Consider the following 15,995-nt stretch of genomic DNA (forward strand, 5'->3'; position numbering starts at 1 on the left):
AGATCTTTGCCCCTTCTATCATCAAACATTCATTACATTTCGAAGTATTGTATTCAGTGTTCAATACTAAGAAGTGATATACGCACGTCGTATAACTATGAAACTAAACCGTGGGACATTTATTGTTTTTGTGAAGTTCTCTTTCAACATTTCACTGATTATTGATGATGTATGTCAGAAGCGACTGTGTTGACAATGGCGGAGGTAGAAGGATGCGAGATCGAGAAATCGACTAGGAAAGCGAGAAAATGTAAATTTTTACGTCAGGTTTCAGCTAAAGATGAAATACACGCAAGGTTCAAGCAGGTGTGTACCAAAATGATTGCATTTCCATCATTTTTCCATCGGAATAAGATGTGAAAAATCGCCCTGAAATGGCGATTTGTTTGTAAACAAATCATCAGACGCACACACATGTTAAGAACATCAGGGTGATTGTAGGATCATTTCTTGCTTTATATTACAACACATGGACACTTTCTGTTTCCACCGTACTGTAATTTCGTTTGCACATGCGTTCTCGTGATTCCTCACTGTAGGGGATGTCCGCTAATGCCGACGCTGTCACGTATCTTACGGAGTGTGAATCGTGAAACAAGTTCGAACACAGATTTGAAAGAATAATGTTTCTACCAGATGAGATGTCGATTTTGTCCCAATATCTTGTATGAGTAATTGGAACTTGAAGTGACATGTTTGCACTTTGTCGCCAACTTTTTTAATGTTCATGACATAGCATAGGATCAGTAGATCTATGCCCATTGAAACGCTGCAATGTATAGTATGACTCTATATTATCAAGGGCTCTATATTACCGCTGTATGTGTAAATCTCGTAATCCACGCCCCCTGTCAACTGTTTACTTATGCAAATCTAAGCACGATATTTCATTGCATGATCAAATACAGAACTCGGTTTCTGTTTGTCATGGGTACTCGTAGGCAGGGCCTATACACATTAACTTTTTTATGATAGTTTCTGGAATGTTTTTGAAGTGGAATTTCCACTTGTTTTGACGATGTCCCTTGACCCAACCTAGGTTGTATAAATACTGATTGTGCATAATCCAAAATAAGAAGTGATATAAAGCACATTATCCACACATATTGCACCACAAAATAGTGATGCCGCGATAAGATAGTGTTGCCTGTCCTTGAGTCGCCTATGACAGGTACATTGTTTACCAAACTCGGTAAAGAAAATCAGAATCGATCAAACCTAATTGATGTGTCATAAAAGAGCAAGAAACATTTTGCATATGACATATTTAATATGTTAGCAAAGATTCGCTAAAGGATCCATTATATGTTAACTACAGTGATAATATAGCATACCATGCTACTACAACGCTTATAGACAAAGCCTCAAAACAACTCCATTCTTAGCTCTTTGATCCCCTATACAATAAAATACCCATTTATTGTCATTAGGGTTAGGTACCCCATTCCAATTGAAACACCCCTTCACGATCCCCAGGGTTCGACACCCCTTGCTTATCAAAAACCTTTTACGAACCTAAGGGTAAGGTACTACTTTTCAGTTCTTAGGGTTATTTGTAACAAAGGTTCGCTTTCTCACCTCTTTCCAATCAAATGTAATTTGAGGTAAATCCTTGCTTTTATTTAAAGTTGCGAGTTTTTTTGGAAAAAAGTGGCTGCCACATATGCACTCTAGGTAAACAAGAGGTAAATGAGTGACTTATTATTTGTGATAACATAGTCAGTCCTGTTGTAAAGGTTCGCAAAATAGATTAACTTATCAGCCAGACATGCTCAATCTTTCTGTACTTATGCAGTGCTAATTGAAACTGAAAAGGGTATCCGATAAATTGCAGTATGCCCCCAATATTGTCAAGATAACAACCTCTCAATACAGCTCTCGTTTTCCTTCATGTATCATCAGATTCAACCATGTCCAATTATAGCTTTGTGTTTTCCTTCTTGTATCATCAGATTCGTGACATCTTAAAGAAGGCTGAAGATGAACGTACAAATGAAGAGACAAGTATTTTAAAGGAGTCACCCGAAGTCGTCAAGGCTGTACAGAAGAGAGAGAAGATTCAACATGCACAAAAACAAAGAGAACTTGAGGTTGTTTGATAAGCATAACACTTAACACAAATACCTAAATCAATATTCTACCGTGAGTTTGGAAAATTCTCGATTCTGATTGGTCAATCAGAGGTTTCAAAACACAGAAAAATCCTCTCTTTAAAACAGATGATTTGACAGCCAAATCATTGTGGAAGCTTATATTTATAGGAAGTCACTTTTTCTCTATCATGTCAATAATGGATGGTTGCATTCAGATAATCATATCAACAGATGTACTTTTGTACCCGGGTTCGATTCCCGACATGGGTACAATGTGTGAAGCCCATTTCTGATGTACCCCCGCCGTGATATTGCTGGAATATTGCTAAAAGCCGCGTAAAAGCAAATTCACTCACTTTACAAAAGCAGAGTTACCATTCCTACAATATTCAAAGTACGTGTTGCACTATATTTTTAGCAGAATACTTCACAGTAATTGACAATGAAAGAGTCTTGCAATGTTTAGGGACGTCATATCTATTGGGTCAAAATGAACCTTGTGATGTCTTAACAGTTGTATGTTTTTTAGAATTTACCATGTAAGTTCATTTTCCTTCATTTCCTGTTTGGGTATCCACTTAGTAGCTTTGCTACACCTGATCAGAATAGTGGGAATTTTCTGTCTGTTAAATGGTAAATCTAACTGAAATGTCTTGTTTGGTTCTTCATTGTAATACATTTGATTCAACAGATTGAAGATGAGCCTGATATCCTCAAGTTGAAATGTCAGCAGCTTGCCAACGCCATCAAGGCATCCAACAAGATAGTCATCTACACAGGAGCAGGAATAAGCACAGTGAGTATAATCAGGAATGCAGTAATAGCCACATGGAAACCAGGGGTGCATAGCAAAGCACCAGTCGCCTCTAAGCGATGTACAGTGATTTACCTTACAACATTGAGCTAACTTTCAGCCGCTTACATGCGCAACAACCACTGGCTGAGGTTGCTTCATTCTCAAACCAAAATGGCGGCTGAGTTTGACAGCAGAACAAGAAATTCTTGACTGGATCAACTGGGAAATTGGCAATGGCAGCTAACATCGCACCATCCTGAGTCTGCTCCACATCTACAAAGTAGTCATAAATGCATCGGCTAGTCATCGAGTCTCTTCTGTTACGTTCTTCATTAGGGCAGGTCAACCAAGAGGTGGTTGCGCTGCCATTTTGGAAGAGTGTGCAAACGCTTCGAGCTGTTGCAGACCCCAGGGTGAGCTTACTCTAAGTGATTCCTGGCTTGAATGTGCCCAGGATTACTCCTTCAGGGACTCTTCATTGTGTTTGTGCTACTTAGTATATAGATCCATCTACCCTTAATATTCAACAATAAGGAACAAATTAAAAGTTTATGTCAGAGCTTTTTGTAATTACCCCTGATACTGATATTCACTTAAGAGTTTTTCCCCCACATCTTAATCCATACAAGAGATATAAAACTGCCTAAACAGTATGATCATGTATTGATGTTTTAAGTGGCTTGGATCCAGGCCATTAAAGTTGGATCTGGGTTTTACTGTATTAGTTTGCAGATGGCGCAATAAGAATTGACCAGTTTTCAGTTGTAAGCAAGATAAAATGTATGGAGGAATGGTTACACAATGATGCATCATTTAAGAGGTTCAACCCTCAATGCTGAAACATGTACCGGTACATGGAAATTCTTTCAGTTGCATTATTTTTCTGTCACACAAGGTATACAGCAATGATACAATGTTCAAGCGTAGGTATATATATCAAGGGGTCCTTGCATACTAACATGTATAATAACCTTTCTAACATGTTTTAAAATTTAGGGGTCCCAAGATTAAGATGCTCTTGTGAGAACAACACAGAGGCTCGCCCTTTAATTTCATTAATACATCCATACATCAATTAACATGAAACTTTTTGTAAACAAAGCTTTTGAACATATGCACAGAGATAGGCACCATTAGCAGAATTCATGAATATAAGATAGCTATGCGATAAATCACAAAGAACGATGAAGAACGTAGTATGATTTATTTCGTGAGTTTTTCCCAATAGATGTTGCTAGGCAAAGAAGATAAACACAATGGTCGAACGATCGAATCCAAAAGTGAGAGAGATATGACAATCAGTATTGGGAGAACAGGTACAGATAATCGATGTGAATATTGTGAGAGTATGCGGGAAAGACCCCCTGATTATAAAATGGACTTGTCGAACATTGCCAAGGATTCTATTCAGGGAGTCATCATTATGTAAATACGGGTAAATATTTTAAAAACTTGTTCATTTTATCAACATCCTTAAAGAGACTGTACATAATATTGATATCTCATAAGAAATAAACGACGCGTGGTTGTTGTTTTTTGTACAATAAAACACTGCGGGGAGAATAAACCACTAGGGGCTTCGCCTCTCATGGTTTATTCTCCCTGCAGTGTTTTATTGAATGATTAACAACTGTATTTCTTAATTAGTTGAGTCCTGGGCTTCTTGTGATTTGCCTTATGCTATGTGAATCTAGGGACCCCCCGAATCTGTAACTGTTAACCTCAAAATTATGACAAGGACCCTATGGCTTTGATTTTGAATTTCAAACACTGATAAGTCATATCCAAATAGTCCACTCTCTGTTTCCAACTGCTTGTTTATATGAACTATCTAGATTTTGGGACAATACAACTTGTCCTTCTGGTTGTTTGATGACCAGTGGTGGCCTGTCCCTGGTCTGTAACTATTATGTGAGTGAGTTACAAAGACTGTAGCTGTGTTGTCTGTTCTCCAGGCTGCTTCCATCCCAGATTACAGAGGCCCGAACGGAGTGTGGACGCTACTAAAGCAAGGGAAGGAACTCCAGTAAGTCCGACATGCACAGGCATCATACATAAGTTCATCTTGTTTGTTGAGGAAAGGATTCTACTGTTTGTTTGATTTTGCGACATTTCCCATTTCAAAGTCAAAATTTTGTATGTTTTAGTGGTAAAATACATTCGTCATGAATATCTATTAATGCTTATGTCTGTTATTAGTCTATACTTAATGTTCTCTATTTATTATGAACAAGGGACAAAATGGTAAAAAACAATTTTGATATGAACAAATTGACACAGGGCTATGGATACTCCTGATAAGCAACAAAAACAGGAGCTCATCCTGCCTGATAATGATGTGTATGAAGGATAATTTATCATCAGATCATATTAATCAAATTAATCGTGGATTGTTATAGGGCTGGGGTGAGTCCAAATTTACTACCCCGGTCCTCGACCCCACCCTACCCGGGCACCCACTGTAGGTTTCATGAGCTGGGACATAATGTCCGATTGGGAATTGTTTTCCCGGAGCAAATCTGTTTACATACACGTACAAAAGGATCACATCATGCACACTGTCAACTGAAGTCATATCTTTACTCAAAGTCAAATGTATAAAAGTCAGAAACAATGTGTGCATAGTCAGAAAGAAATGCAAACATAAGCAACTTTTATTGTTATTGTATTTAAACAAATATCAAATGACTAACCACTGGCCTGGCTAGTCCTATGGGTACCTAGGTCCTACTCAGGACCCACCCAGGACCCACCTTACCCGAGAAGCCGAGTTACCTGTCCAGCCGTAGATAGTTAGATACCTTTACTATGTTGACCACTGATCATTTTGGTTGTGAAAACTGGTTAAGAGGCAGTGTTTGAGGTGAAGTTAAGCAACATTGGTTCCGAAGAGTTTCTAGGGCCCACACTGAAGCACATGTTATTACACATGTGATGTCTCCTTAGTCAAGTGACATTGTTCAATTTATGCCTCTGTTCACTCAGCAGTGAATAGGTACCCGGTACCTCACAGGCAGCTTGGGTTGTATACTCTCCAGGGAGTTGAGAATGGAAAATGAGTTCACACTGATCCATCATGATTGACCAGGGTAATAATTGTGTAAGACGACTGTGGGCAGCTTAGTTGGATTTTGGCACTATATTTTTATTATTATTATTATGATTATGATTATGATTATTATTCCACAGGGCACAGGATCTGTGTGATGCTGAACCCACCTACACCCACATGGGCATCACCCAGCTCTACAGAGAAGGACATGTGAGCACAGTCAAGTCTTGTTAATCTGACATTCGTTAATCTGAGTTGATGGATGTCATCGTATCCCAATTGCGTGGATTTGATGATTTGATGCCCATAATGTTAATCACTGGATTGTCTGTTCCAGACCCATTTATTTACAGAGCGCCGTCATATAGCTGTGATATTGCTGAGTGCGGCATTAAACAATAAACTAACAAACAATACTTGCTGCAATCTTCATTGGGTAATATATTATGTTTAATGGCCTAATACAATTGATAAGCTTTTGTCACTGACACAGATTACACGAGGTGCCTTACACCAACATTTTAGTCTTGGAATATTGAAAATATGTGCTGTTTCTTTAATATTTGCATATGTTAATGTTTTGATCTAAAGAGGTCATGATGTCTTGAAACTATCCCATTACAGCATTGTTTGATGGATGGTGATCCTCGAATGTCATTATGGGTCTAACGGAAACATGCCTTGTATTTTGCTGCTGTGGAGGAACTGATGATGCTGGACAGACATGTATATTCTTGTTGTATTTTCTTGCAGTTGAAGCATGTGGTGTCTCAAAACTGCGATGGTCTTCATATACGAAGTGGCTTGACTAGGCAGGTGTTGTCTGAAGTCCATGGGAACATGTTCATAGAGGTAACTACCATGAGAACCATACACAGAGTCAGTGTCTGGGTAACAGTTTGTCTGGGTGGTGACCATGGCGATGCTGGGGTGTTTTTGGGTGAATTGTATTTTAGAAGCTGGAAACTTTGTTCAGACATGTTTCCACATAGGATTGAAAAATGAAAGAATAACTGCATAGTGTGAGAAAGGATAAGTACCGGTATATATATATATACAGTTTAATGTAAAATTTTCAATTTTGTCATGTTTCCCAACTGCCATGAATATATTTGACAGAGGAACCATCAGTTTAGTTGACTCTTAGCTCACCTGAACTTAACATTTAAGTGAGAATATGTTATTGAGCATTGTTTAGCTTCAGTTCTCTATCTGTTGTAAACTTTTACATTTTTAACATCTTCACTGGAATCATAATGCCCATGAAATTGAGACTTTGCATAGATGATCCACACGATGATATGTCCAAAATATATTTTAACTTTTACGTTAAACTTTCCTTTGCATAAAATAACCACAGCTCACCTGCACACCTGGAAAACAACATCATGTTTTTTTAGTTTATACTTCTTTGAAAGCAAAAAAGGATAAAATGTGCAAAAACCAGCCCAAATTGTATTCCTACACAGAGTTGTGGAAATTGAAAAGCCGCATAAAGAAGAGGTCACTCTGACTGTTAGTCACTACTCAAGCTAACAGCAGTGTCAGAAGTCCTATAGTCCTTACCAAACTGCCCAATTGTTGAGGTATCCGAAGGACTAGTAGAAATTTGCCGGTTTCGAAGGTTTTACCGTATGTTATCATTATAAGGACTAGTGGACTAAAACTGTTAGTTTCTATCGCTGCTAACAGGATATCATTAAGGTATGGGTATTCTTCAGTAACCTGTTTAAAGAATGTGGGCATGTGATTGACATGATGTACCTAATTTGAAAGGAAAACCCTATTCTGACATTGCATGGAGAACAAGAAATAAGATTTGATTTTGACTCCTTTTCTCTTCAGCAATGTAAGGAGTGCAAGCCGCATCGAGAATACATCCGACTGTTTGATGTGACGGAGAAGACTGGTGTCCGGCGCCATGAAACAGAAAGGAAATGTCACAAGTGCAATAACTCATTGCGGGATACCATTGTACACTTCGGGGAGAAGGGTGGCTACAAGTCTCCATATCGCTGGAAGGAAGCAGTCAAGGCTGCCAACAACTGTGATCTCATACTGTGTCTAGGCTCAAGTCTCAAGGTACATCATCCAACTTGATGATTCTCAACTTGTCGAGGCTCCAATACTCTATGCTTGTTGATTGTAACCATAAAGTTCACAGTAGCTTTAGCTTTTGGATTGTGATCACAAGGTCCCCAGTACTCTATGATTGCCAATTGTGAGGAGGTCCCCAGTACTCTGTGATTGTCAGTTGTGAGGAGGTCCCTAGTACTCTGTGATTGTCAATTGTGAGGAGGTCCCTAGTACTCTGTGATTGTCGGTTGTGAGGAGGTCCCTAGTACTCTGTGATTGTCAGTTGTGAGGAGGTCCCCAGTACTCTGTGATTGTCAATTGTGAGGAGGTCCCTAGTACTCTGTGATTGCCAATTGTGAGGAGGTCCCCAGTACTCTATGATTGCCAATTGTGACGAGGTCCCCAGTACTCTGTGATTGTCAATTGTGAGGAGGTCCCTAGTACTCTGTGATTGTCAGTTGTGAGGAGGTCCCTAGTACTCTGTGATTGTCAGTTGTGAGGAGGTCCCCAGTACTCTGTGATTGTCAATTGTGAGGAGGTCCCCACTACTCTGTGATTGTCAATTGTGACGAGGTCCCCAGTACTCTATGATTGTCAGTTGTGAGCAGGTCCCCAGTACTCTAAGATTGTCAGTTGTGAGGAGGTCCCCAGTACTCTATGATTGTCAGTTGTGAGCAGGTCCCCAGTACTCTAAGATTGTCAGTTGTGAGGAGGTCCCCAGTACTCTATGATTGTCAGTTGTGACGAGGTCCCCAGTACTCTGTGATTGTCAGTTGTGAGGAGGTCCCCAGGACTCTGTGATTGTCAGTTGTGAGGAGGTCCCTAGAACTCTGTGATTGTCAGTTTTGAGGAGGTCCCCAGTACTCTATGATTGTCAGTTGTGAGGAGGTCCCCAATACTCTGTGATTGTCAGTTGTGACGAGGTCCCCAGTACTCTGTGATTGTCAGTTGTGAGTAGGTCCCCAGTACTCTATGATTGTCAGTTGTGATGAGGTCCCCAGTACTCTGTGATTGTCAATAGTGATGAGGTCTCAAGTACTCTATGATTGTCAATTGTGAGGAGGTCCCCAGTACTCTATGATTGTCAGTTGTGACGAGGTCCCCAGTACTCTATGATTGTCAATTGTGAGTAGGTCCCCAGTACTCTATGATTGTCAGTTGTGATGAGGTCCCCAGTACTCTGTGATTGTCAGTTGTGAGGAGGTCCCCAGTACTCTGTGATTGTCAGTTGTGAGGAGGTCCCTAGTACTCTGTGATTGTCAGTTTTGAGGAGGTCCCCAGTACTCTATGATTGTCAGTTGTGAGGAGGTCCCCAATACTCTGTGATTGTCAGTTGTGACGAGGTCCCCAGTACTCTGTGATTGTCAGTTGTGATGAGGTCCCCAGTACTCTATGATTGTCAGTTGTGATGAGGTCCCCAGTACTTTGTGATTGTCAATAGTGATGAGGTCCCAAGTACTCTATGATTGTCAATTGTGAGGAGGTCCCCAGTACTCTATGATTGTCAGTTGTGAGGAGGTCCCCAGTACTCTATGATTGTCAGTTGTGACGAGGTCCCCAGTACTCTGTGATTGTCAGTCGTGAGGAGGTCCCTAGTACTCTGTGATTGTCAGTTGTGAGGAGGTCCCTAGTACTCTGTGATTGTCAGTTGTGACGAGGTCCCCAGTACTCTGTGATTGTCAGTTGTGAGGAGGTCCCTAGTACTCTGTGATTGTCAGTTGTGAGGAGGTCCCTAGTACTCTGTGATTGTCAATTGTGAGGAGGTCCCCAGTACTCTATGATTGTCAATTGTGACGAGGTCCCCAGTACTCTATGATTGTCAGTTGTGAGTAGGTCCCCAGTACTCTATGATTGTCAGTTGTGAGTAGGTCCCCAGTACTCTATGATTGTCAGTTGTGACTAGGTCCCCAGTACTCTATGATTGTCAGTTGTGAGGAGGTCCCCAGTACTCTGTGATTGTCAGTTGTGAGGAGGTCCCCAGTACTCTATGATTGTCAGTTGTGAGGAGGTCCCCAGTACTCTGTGATTGTCAATAGTGATGAGGTCCCCAGTACTCTTTTATTGTCAATAGTGATGAGGTCTCCAGTACTCTATGATTTTCAGTTGTGATGAGCTCCCCAGCCCTCTGATTGTCGGTTGTGAAGAGCCCCCCAGTACTCTATGATTATAAAATGTGACGAAGTCCGCAGTACTCGCGTCACAATTAACATGACTCCATTCTACAAAGCGGTCTTAGAGCTGTGATTATCAAAATCCCATACTCAACACTGACTTATGATAGTCTTAGATCTGAGATGGCTTTGTGGAGTGCAGCACTAGTGGTGAACAAGTATTGATTGATGTTCTTACAACTGGCACATTACACTTTGGGTTTGACCCATTTGTCTAAGGTGCAGTGATTTGTGGGCAGAGTTGCATTTATCATGTCCATTAGACGTGCCAGATTCATGTGATATGTTTTTAGCTTTGTTGGCATCATATCTGTGCTTGTGGATTTCACCAAACTGACATGCTGTGATTTAACTGAAATACTGTTCAAAGTAGCGTTAAACCAAACTCACTCACTTTGATCAAGCTTCAGTTGGTAATTGATGTTTGACACAATGTGATAATCATGATGTTTAAAGTGATTACCAACACTAAGGCTTAGATAAAAAAGAATTGGTTCTCAGGCAATGGCTTTTAAAAATATAGTGTGGGCGGGTGGGTGGCCTTTTTTTGTTGTTGTTGTTCAAACTAGTATGTAACCAAATAAACAGTTTTGTACAATCAACCTGGGAAAGGGCCTCCCTACATATATGAATTTCTTGATGAGTTAAATACGGGAATACAGTATTTGACTGCTGTTGGACTATAAGTGTTTGCATAATAAATGCACAGAATGATTCTTAGTATTATTTCACAATACAAAGATGTAATCGTGAGCATACAACACCGGAAGAAGTATGTCAACAAATCTGTACTGAAGTACACAAGTTTCTTTTCAGTTATGATATTGGCCATGTCATTAAGTATTTTAAAACTAAATCACCCAAAGATGGGGAGTTAATGTGTGAACAGCTCATTGCTATTTCTGGCTTATTTTATGAGACAAATACACATGTGCCGGAGAACCAAGACTTTTTTTTAGCCTAATAGCTTGTTCATTGTATGTCATTGAAACCCTTTAGTCATGTAAATGATGGTCCACCTCTGTTTTGTCAGATTCTGAAGAAATACTCCTGCCTGTGGTGTATGAACCTCCAGCTTCAGAAGCGACCCAAGCTGTACATCGTCAACCTACAGTGGACACCCAAAGACAATGTTGCAACACTCAAGATCAATGGTGTGTTCACATACCACTCACAAGGCTGTCTCTTAATCACCAGTCACAGATGCAGTATTCAGTGAAGCACTTGACTCTAATGAGTTTAATCACTGAGACAGGTCTACTCAAGTGTGACCCCAGCAAGTGTGATTTAAACGTTGCATAAAATCCCCTAATCTTGATAATTATTGTTAATCTAAATTGACATCGTAGTCATGATCATGGATTGTGTAATTACTATGGAAGCACCTTGTAATGATTGTACATTGATTGTATCTGAAAAAAGTGTAAATGTCTAGCGACCTGTGAAAATCCGGGGTAGAATAGGTCTTCAGCAGCTCATGCTAAAGACGACTATGCTTGTCGTAAGAGGCAACTAACGGGATCGGGTGGTCAGGTTCGCTGACGTGGTTGATGCATGTCATCAATTCCCAATTGTGTGGATCGATGCTCAAGATGTCAGTAACTGCATTTTCAGGTCCAGACTCGATTATTTACAGAGCGCTGTCATATAGCTGGAATTTTGCTGAATGCGGAGTTTAACAATAAATAAACAAACAAACAAAATATAGTCTAGCCTTATGACTACCTAATCTTCCTTGCACATCTCTCTGATTTTCGCGCATTTGCACTTGACAATTCAGTTTATACCTTCAGCTCCCAACCACCTAAGACAAACGTAAGCAGGACAGTTTCATAGCTGCGTCTGTTCTAACTAAACCATTATGTTATGACATGAAGTGTTTAGTAACACGATCCATGCATAATAACAACTTCATATGCAGGTCACGTCATTACCATTAAGATGTCTGAACCCAAAATTTATGAAAAGAATCAATAACAATAAAAGAATAAATAATGCTGTTTATCATTTAATTTTCCTTTTGTTTTGATTAATAAAACAATCTTGCTTTAAGAGATGTGTGTAGCCATTTTCAAATTTACATCAGACAATACACATCACACTCAGAGGTACCTCTCATCATTATCTCTCTAGCAACTTTCAAAGCAATCTACTGTGTGAGGTTTTTTCATCACATCAAGTAAAGTAAGGAAATCTACATGGTAGAATGGTAGGAGTACTTTCAACCGAAGTAGACACGATATATGGATAACAACTTCTTATTTTACTGTAGAGGCGATGTTTCGGTATAGATCCCTATACCGTGGTCAACAAGACAACAGTATAAGGATTGATACCGAAACATCGCCTTTACAATAAATAAAGAAGCTGTTATCCATAAACTGGGTCTACTTTGTCATCCGTCAACTTCTAAGCAATACTTTCAACTGATCCAAAAACATTTGCAGTAGTTGTACATTGAACTATTCCGATACCTTTAAAGAGTAAAAGTCGGCCTTGCTTGCAACAAACATGATGGATCCTTCTGAATTATTACTGTAGCTGTGTCCCATTTTACACTTCAGGGCGCTGTGATGACGTCATGCAGCAGGTCATATCCTGTTTAGGGTATGAAGTTCCAGCTTACAAGCGGTAAGGATTGATGATATTGTCTTGTTTGGTGAAAGTTTGACAAATCATAGATAAGCAAAAATCAATGTTGACATTCCATTATCATGATTATGCCAATATCTCTTTGACAAAAACTTCATTGAGACTAGTTTTAAGGAGATGACTTCTACAAACATTGGTGGATTTGGACTAAATTTAGTTCTTAGTTAGGTCTCTGAGAAGCTCAATATCTTTGACGAATATTGATGGATGATTGTGATACTTGTTCAATATTTCAGAGAAATAGATCCGATCTTCTCCCTCTCAACGCCATTACGGAAAAGGGAATTAAAAACTACCTCAAAGAAAATTCTTGATATTCCCGAAGGCTATGTAAAACCAGCAGCAATCAGGAGAAAGCCTCTGACCAAAGACAGGAAGCCCAAATATTCCACCATAAAGAATTTACTTGGACACCAGCAGCTGCAGCAGGATGAACTGCCCGACTCCATGGCTTTTGTCGACACAACACATTTGCTCAGAGTTGATAATCCCTCCTCCATGTCTTGTGATATGCTTGACTCTGTTCTTGTAAAAGCAGAACACACCAATATATCAACTATGCAAGATTCTGATAAGTGCTTTAGACTCTCAGGTGTCTACTCTAATGACATGTTAATACCTCAAGTCATTCCATCACTCCATGTGCCAGTTGCATTCCAAAGTGCTGTATTAGCCACCAGTGGTGTTGGTGGCCATGATCTCAAACTTGTGTCGGTACAACCAGCTCCCCGGCCCCGAGAGACTCCTGTTCCAACAGATGTTCCTACTCTCCCAGGGAGTGTCATACTGGATCATTGTTACTGTAGACAGATCAACTGCCAGTGCCGGAACTCTCCTGAGAAAAGTCCACAAACCACAGTAGCTCCCAGCTTATCTAGTGTTCAGTATTCAGAAAGCGTTCAGGATGAAGCTTTGGACTTATCACCACAAGCCAAAACCCATCATTGTGTAACAACCAAGCTAGTGCAAACTCCTCAAATAGCCGCAAGTGAACAAGATGGAGTGATTGCATCTGCACCACCAGGTCTTGTACTGGCAGCCTCTCTGAGTCCTGGTGAAGCATCCTTTGAGACATTTGCTGATCTTCAGAAGTATTGTATGATGGGCTTCCCACCCTCCTTTATAGCCAGCCCACCCGTATTCCACACACAGCCCATCCTGTCCCTACCACCAAGGTCGTCTCCATCTGTTTCATCACCATCACTTTTATCACCATCACTGACTGAAAACAATCCTCCCTCAGAGAGCAGGTTGAGCAGTACGGCAGTGAAAGTTAAAGAAGAAAGGGACAGGTCGGGTTCGTTGACTTCAGAAGTGAAACAGGAGAAGGGGGAACAAAGTGTTACAAAGGACGAAGAAACCAAAGAGAAGTGTGCTCAACGAACAAAGAGACGCCTCAGCTCAGCCTCGTCAGTGCCTGGCTGGTTTGGGAAAGGTTTGGCCATTAAGAAAAGGCGCAAGTTTTAATTTTTCACAAGGAAGAGCAACGTTTTTAGACAGTATTGTGAAATAATCCTGTGTGGATTACTTGATGAACACTTAACATGATGCAATAAATATACAGAATTGTGTTTGTTTAAAGCGCATCAAGCCTACGATGTAACTGTTTGTTTTTCAGTTGGTCTAATGATCAAGAAGTTATTGAAAATACTCATCTGTATCTACCTGATCTATATTCCTGTTGAGATTTCTAGAGAAATTATTGTTGAAGCTAAATAGCTTAAATATTGACATATTGTGAAAATATTTCCCATGTTTGTTTTTAGTACCGGGTAACCATGGTAACTGTGAAAATTCTTTTGCTGCAGATACACCTATCCAAAAAGTATTTGTTTCTTTACAATGAAAACAGTTCATGAAACAGTTGGGCTCCTGTTGTCGCAAAGTACAAGGGAGCTTTAGTATACTTTAGTGATGAAGATGATGCAAGATGCAGTACGGACTTGGAGGTTACATGGACACAATCAGAGTTGGATATGAGTGTGTGAGTGAGTTGGGTTTAACGCCGCTTTTAACAGTATTACAGTTGTATCGTGGCATGTCAGCTTAATATGGGAGGAAAGCCCGAAGTGATGCAGCTCTCAGACATTGACCACTTCGGTGAAACCCGAGTTGGATTTGAAGGGAATAATAGAGTTATCATCACCTCAGTTGTTAGAAAGAGCAGTTGATACAAAGGTCATAGAACAAACAGTTGAGTTGAGGGTGAACTTGGAGATAACATGGTTAGAGTCTACTGTATGTAGTTTAGAGAAAATCTTGCCTGATATAAGTACAAATCCATGCATAGTTGATTTGTTTGGAGGACATTATGCATTATTGAAGCCATTTCAGGTTCAGGATATTGATTGATTATGATTGTTAATGATTTATGAAATGATCACATTCATCTCCCCACCCACTCCAGACTGCCATGTTTGTATGAGAGTTCACATATCATCATCAGCTTACAGAGAAACAGGGTTTATGTGTGCAATGAACAAATGCAGGAGTCTGTATGCATGGTAGGGGCACCATTTCAACAAAGTATATCTAGTGTGTGGATGATTGATACGTTCTACAGCTGTTCCAAAGTTATCACAGCATGTTGGAAGGAGGTTTACATGCTTATTGCACTGTGTACAGGTGTGGCAACATATTTCAACATGCTTTCCACAGACATGCTTATTGCACTGTGTACAGGTGTTGCAACATATTTCAACATGCTTTCCACAGACATGCTTATTGCACTGTGTACAGGTGTGGCAACATATTTCAGCAGGCTTTCCACAGACATGCTTATTGCACTGTGTACAGGTGTTGCAACATATTTCAACATGCTTTCCACAGACAATCTTATTGCACTGTGACCAGGTGTGGCAACATATTTCAGCATTCTTTCCACAGACATGCTTATTGCACTGGGTACAGGTGTGGCAACATATTTCAACATGCTTTCCACAGACATGCTTATTGCACTGTGTACAGGTGTGGCAACATATTTCAGCAGGCTTTCCACAGACATGCTTATTGCACTGTGTACAGGTGTGGCAACATATTTCAACATGCTTTCCACAGACATGCTTATTGCACTGGGTACAGGTGTGGCAACATATTTCAACATGCTTTCCACAGACATGCTTATTGCATTGTGTACAGGTGTGGCAACATATTTC

The 15,995-nt window shown here is 40.1% G+C and overlaps 1 protein-coding gene across 1 annotated transcript; it reads left to right on the plus strand.

Moving 5' to 3' along the window:
• The first annotated feature begins 57 nt into the window (after positions 1 to 57).
• Positions 58 to 14,321, plus strand: LOC124131524. Its single transcript, XM_046494845.2, has 10 exons — positions 58 to 306; positions 1,953 to 2,090; positions 2,785 to 2,889; positions 4,845 to 4,915; positions 6,079 to 6,151; positions 6,695 to 6,793; positions 7,787 to 8,023; positions 11,222 to 11,342; positions 12,753 to 12,819; positions 13,077 to 14,321. Exons 1-10 carry the CDS (start codon positions 172 to 174, stop codon positions 14,305 to 14,307), a joined length of 2,277 nt encoding a protein of 758 aa, XP_046350801.1. The 5' UTR covers positions 58 to 171; the 3' UTR covers positions 14,308 to 14,321.
• The last annotated feature ends 1,674 nt before the right edge of the window (positions 14,322 to 15,995 follow it).

This window comes from Haliotis rufescens, unplaced genomic scaffold (genome assembly GCF_023055435.1).
Source record: "Haliotis rufescens isolate VD_foot unplaced genomic scaffold, xgHalRufe1.0.p SCAF_20, whole genome shotgun sequence".
In the NCBI taxonomy this organism is placed as follows: domain Eukaryota; kingdom Metazoa; phylum Mollusca; class Gastropoda; order Lepetellida; family Haliotidae; genus Haliotis; species Haliotis rufescens.

Excerpts from the sequence above, each read along its gene's own strand:
- LOC124131524 (XM_046494845.2), top strand. The coding sequence starts at position 172 with ATGTCAGAAGCGACTGTGTTGACAATGGCGGAGGTAGAAGGATGCGAG. Across the intron at positions 2,890-4,844 it reads CAGGAGCAGGAATAAGCACA|GCTGCTTCCATCCCAGATTA; the intron begins GTGAGTATAATC and ends TCTGTTCTCCAG. Across the intron at positions 4,916-6,078 it reads AAGCAAGGGAAGGAACTCCA|GGCACAGGATCTGTGTGATG; the intron begins GTAAGTCCGACA and ends ATTATTCCACAG.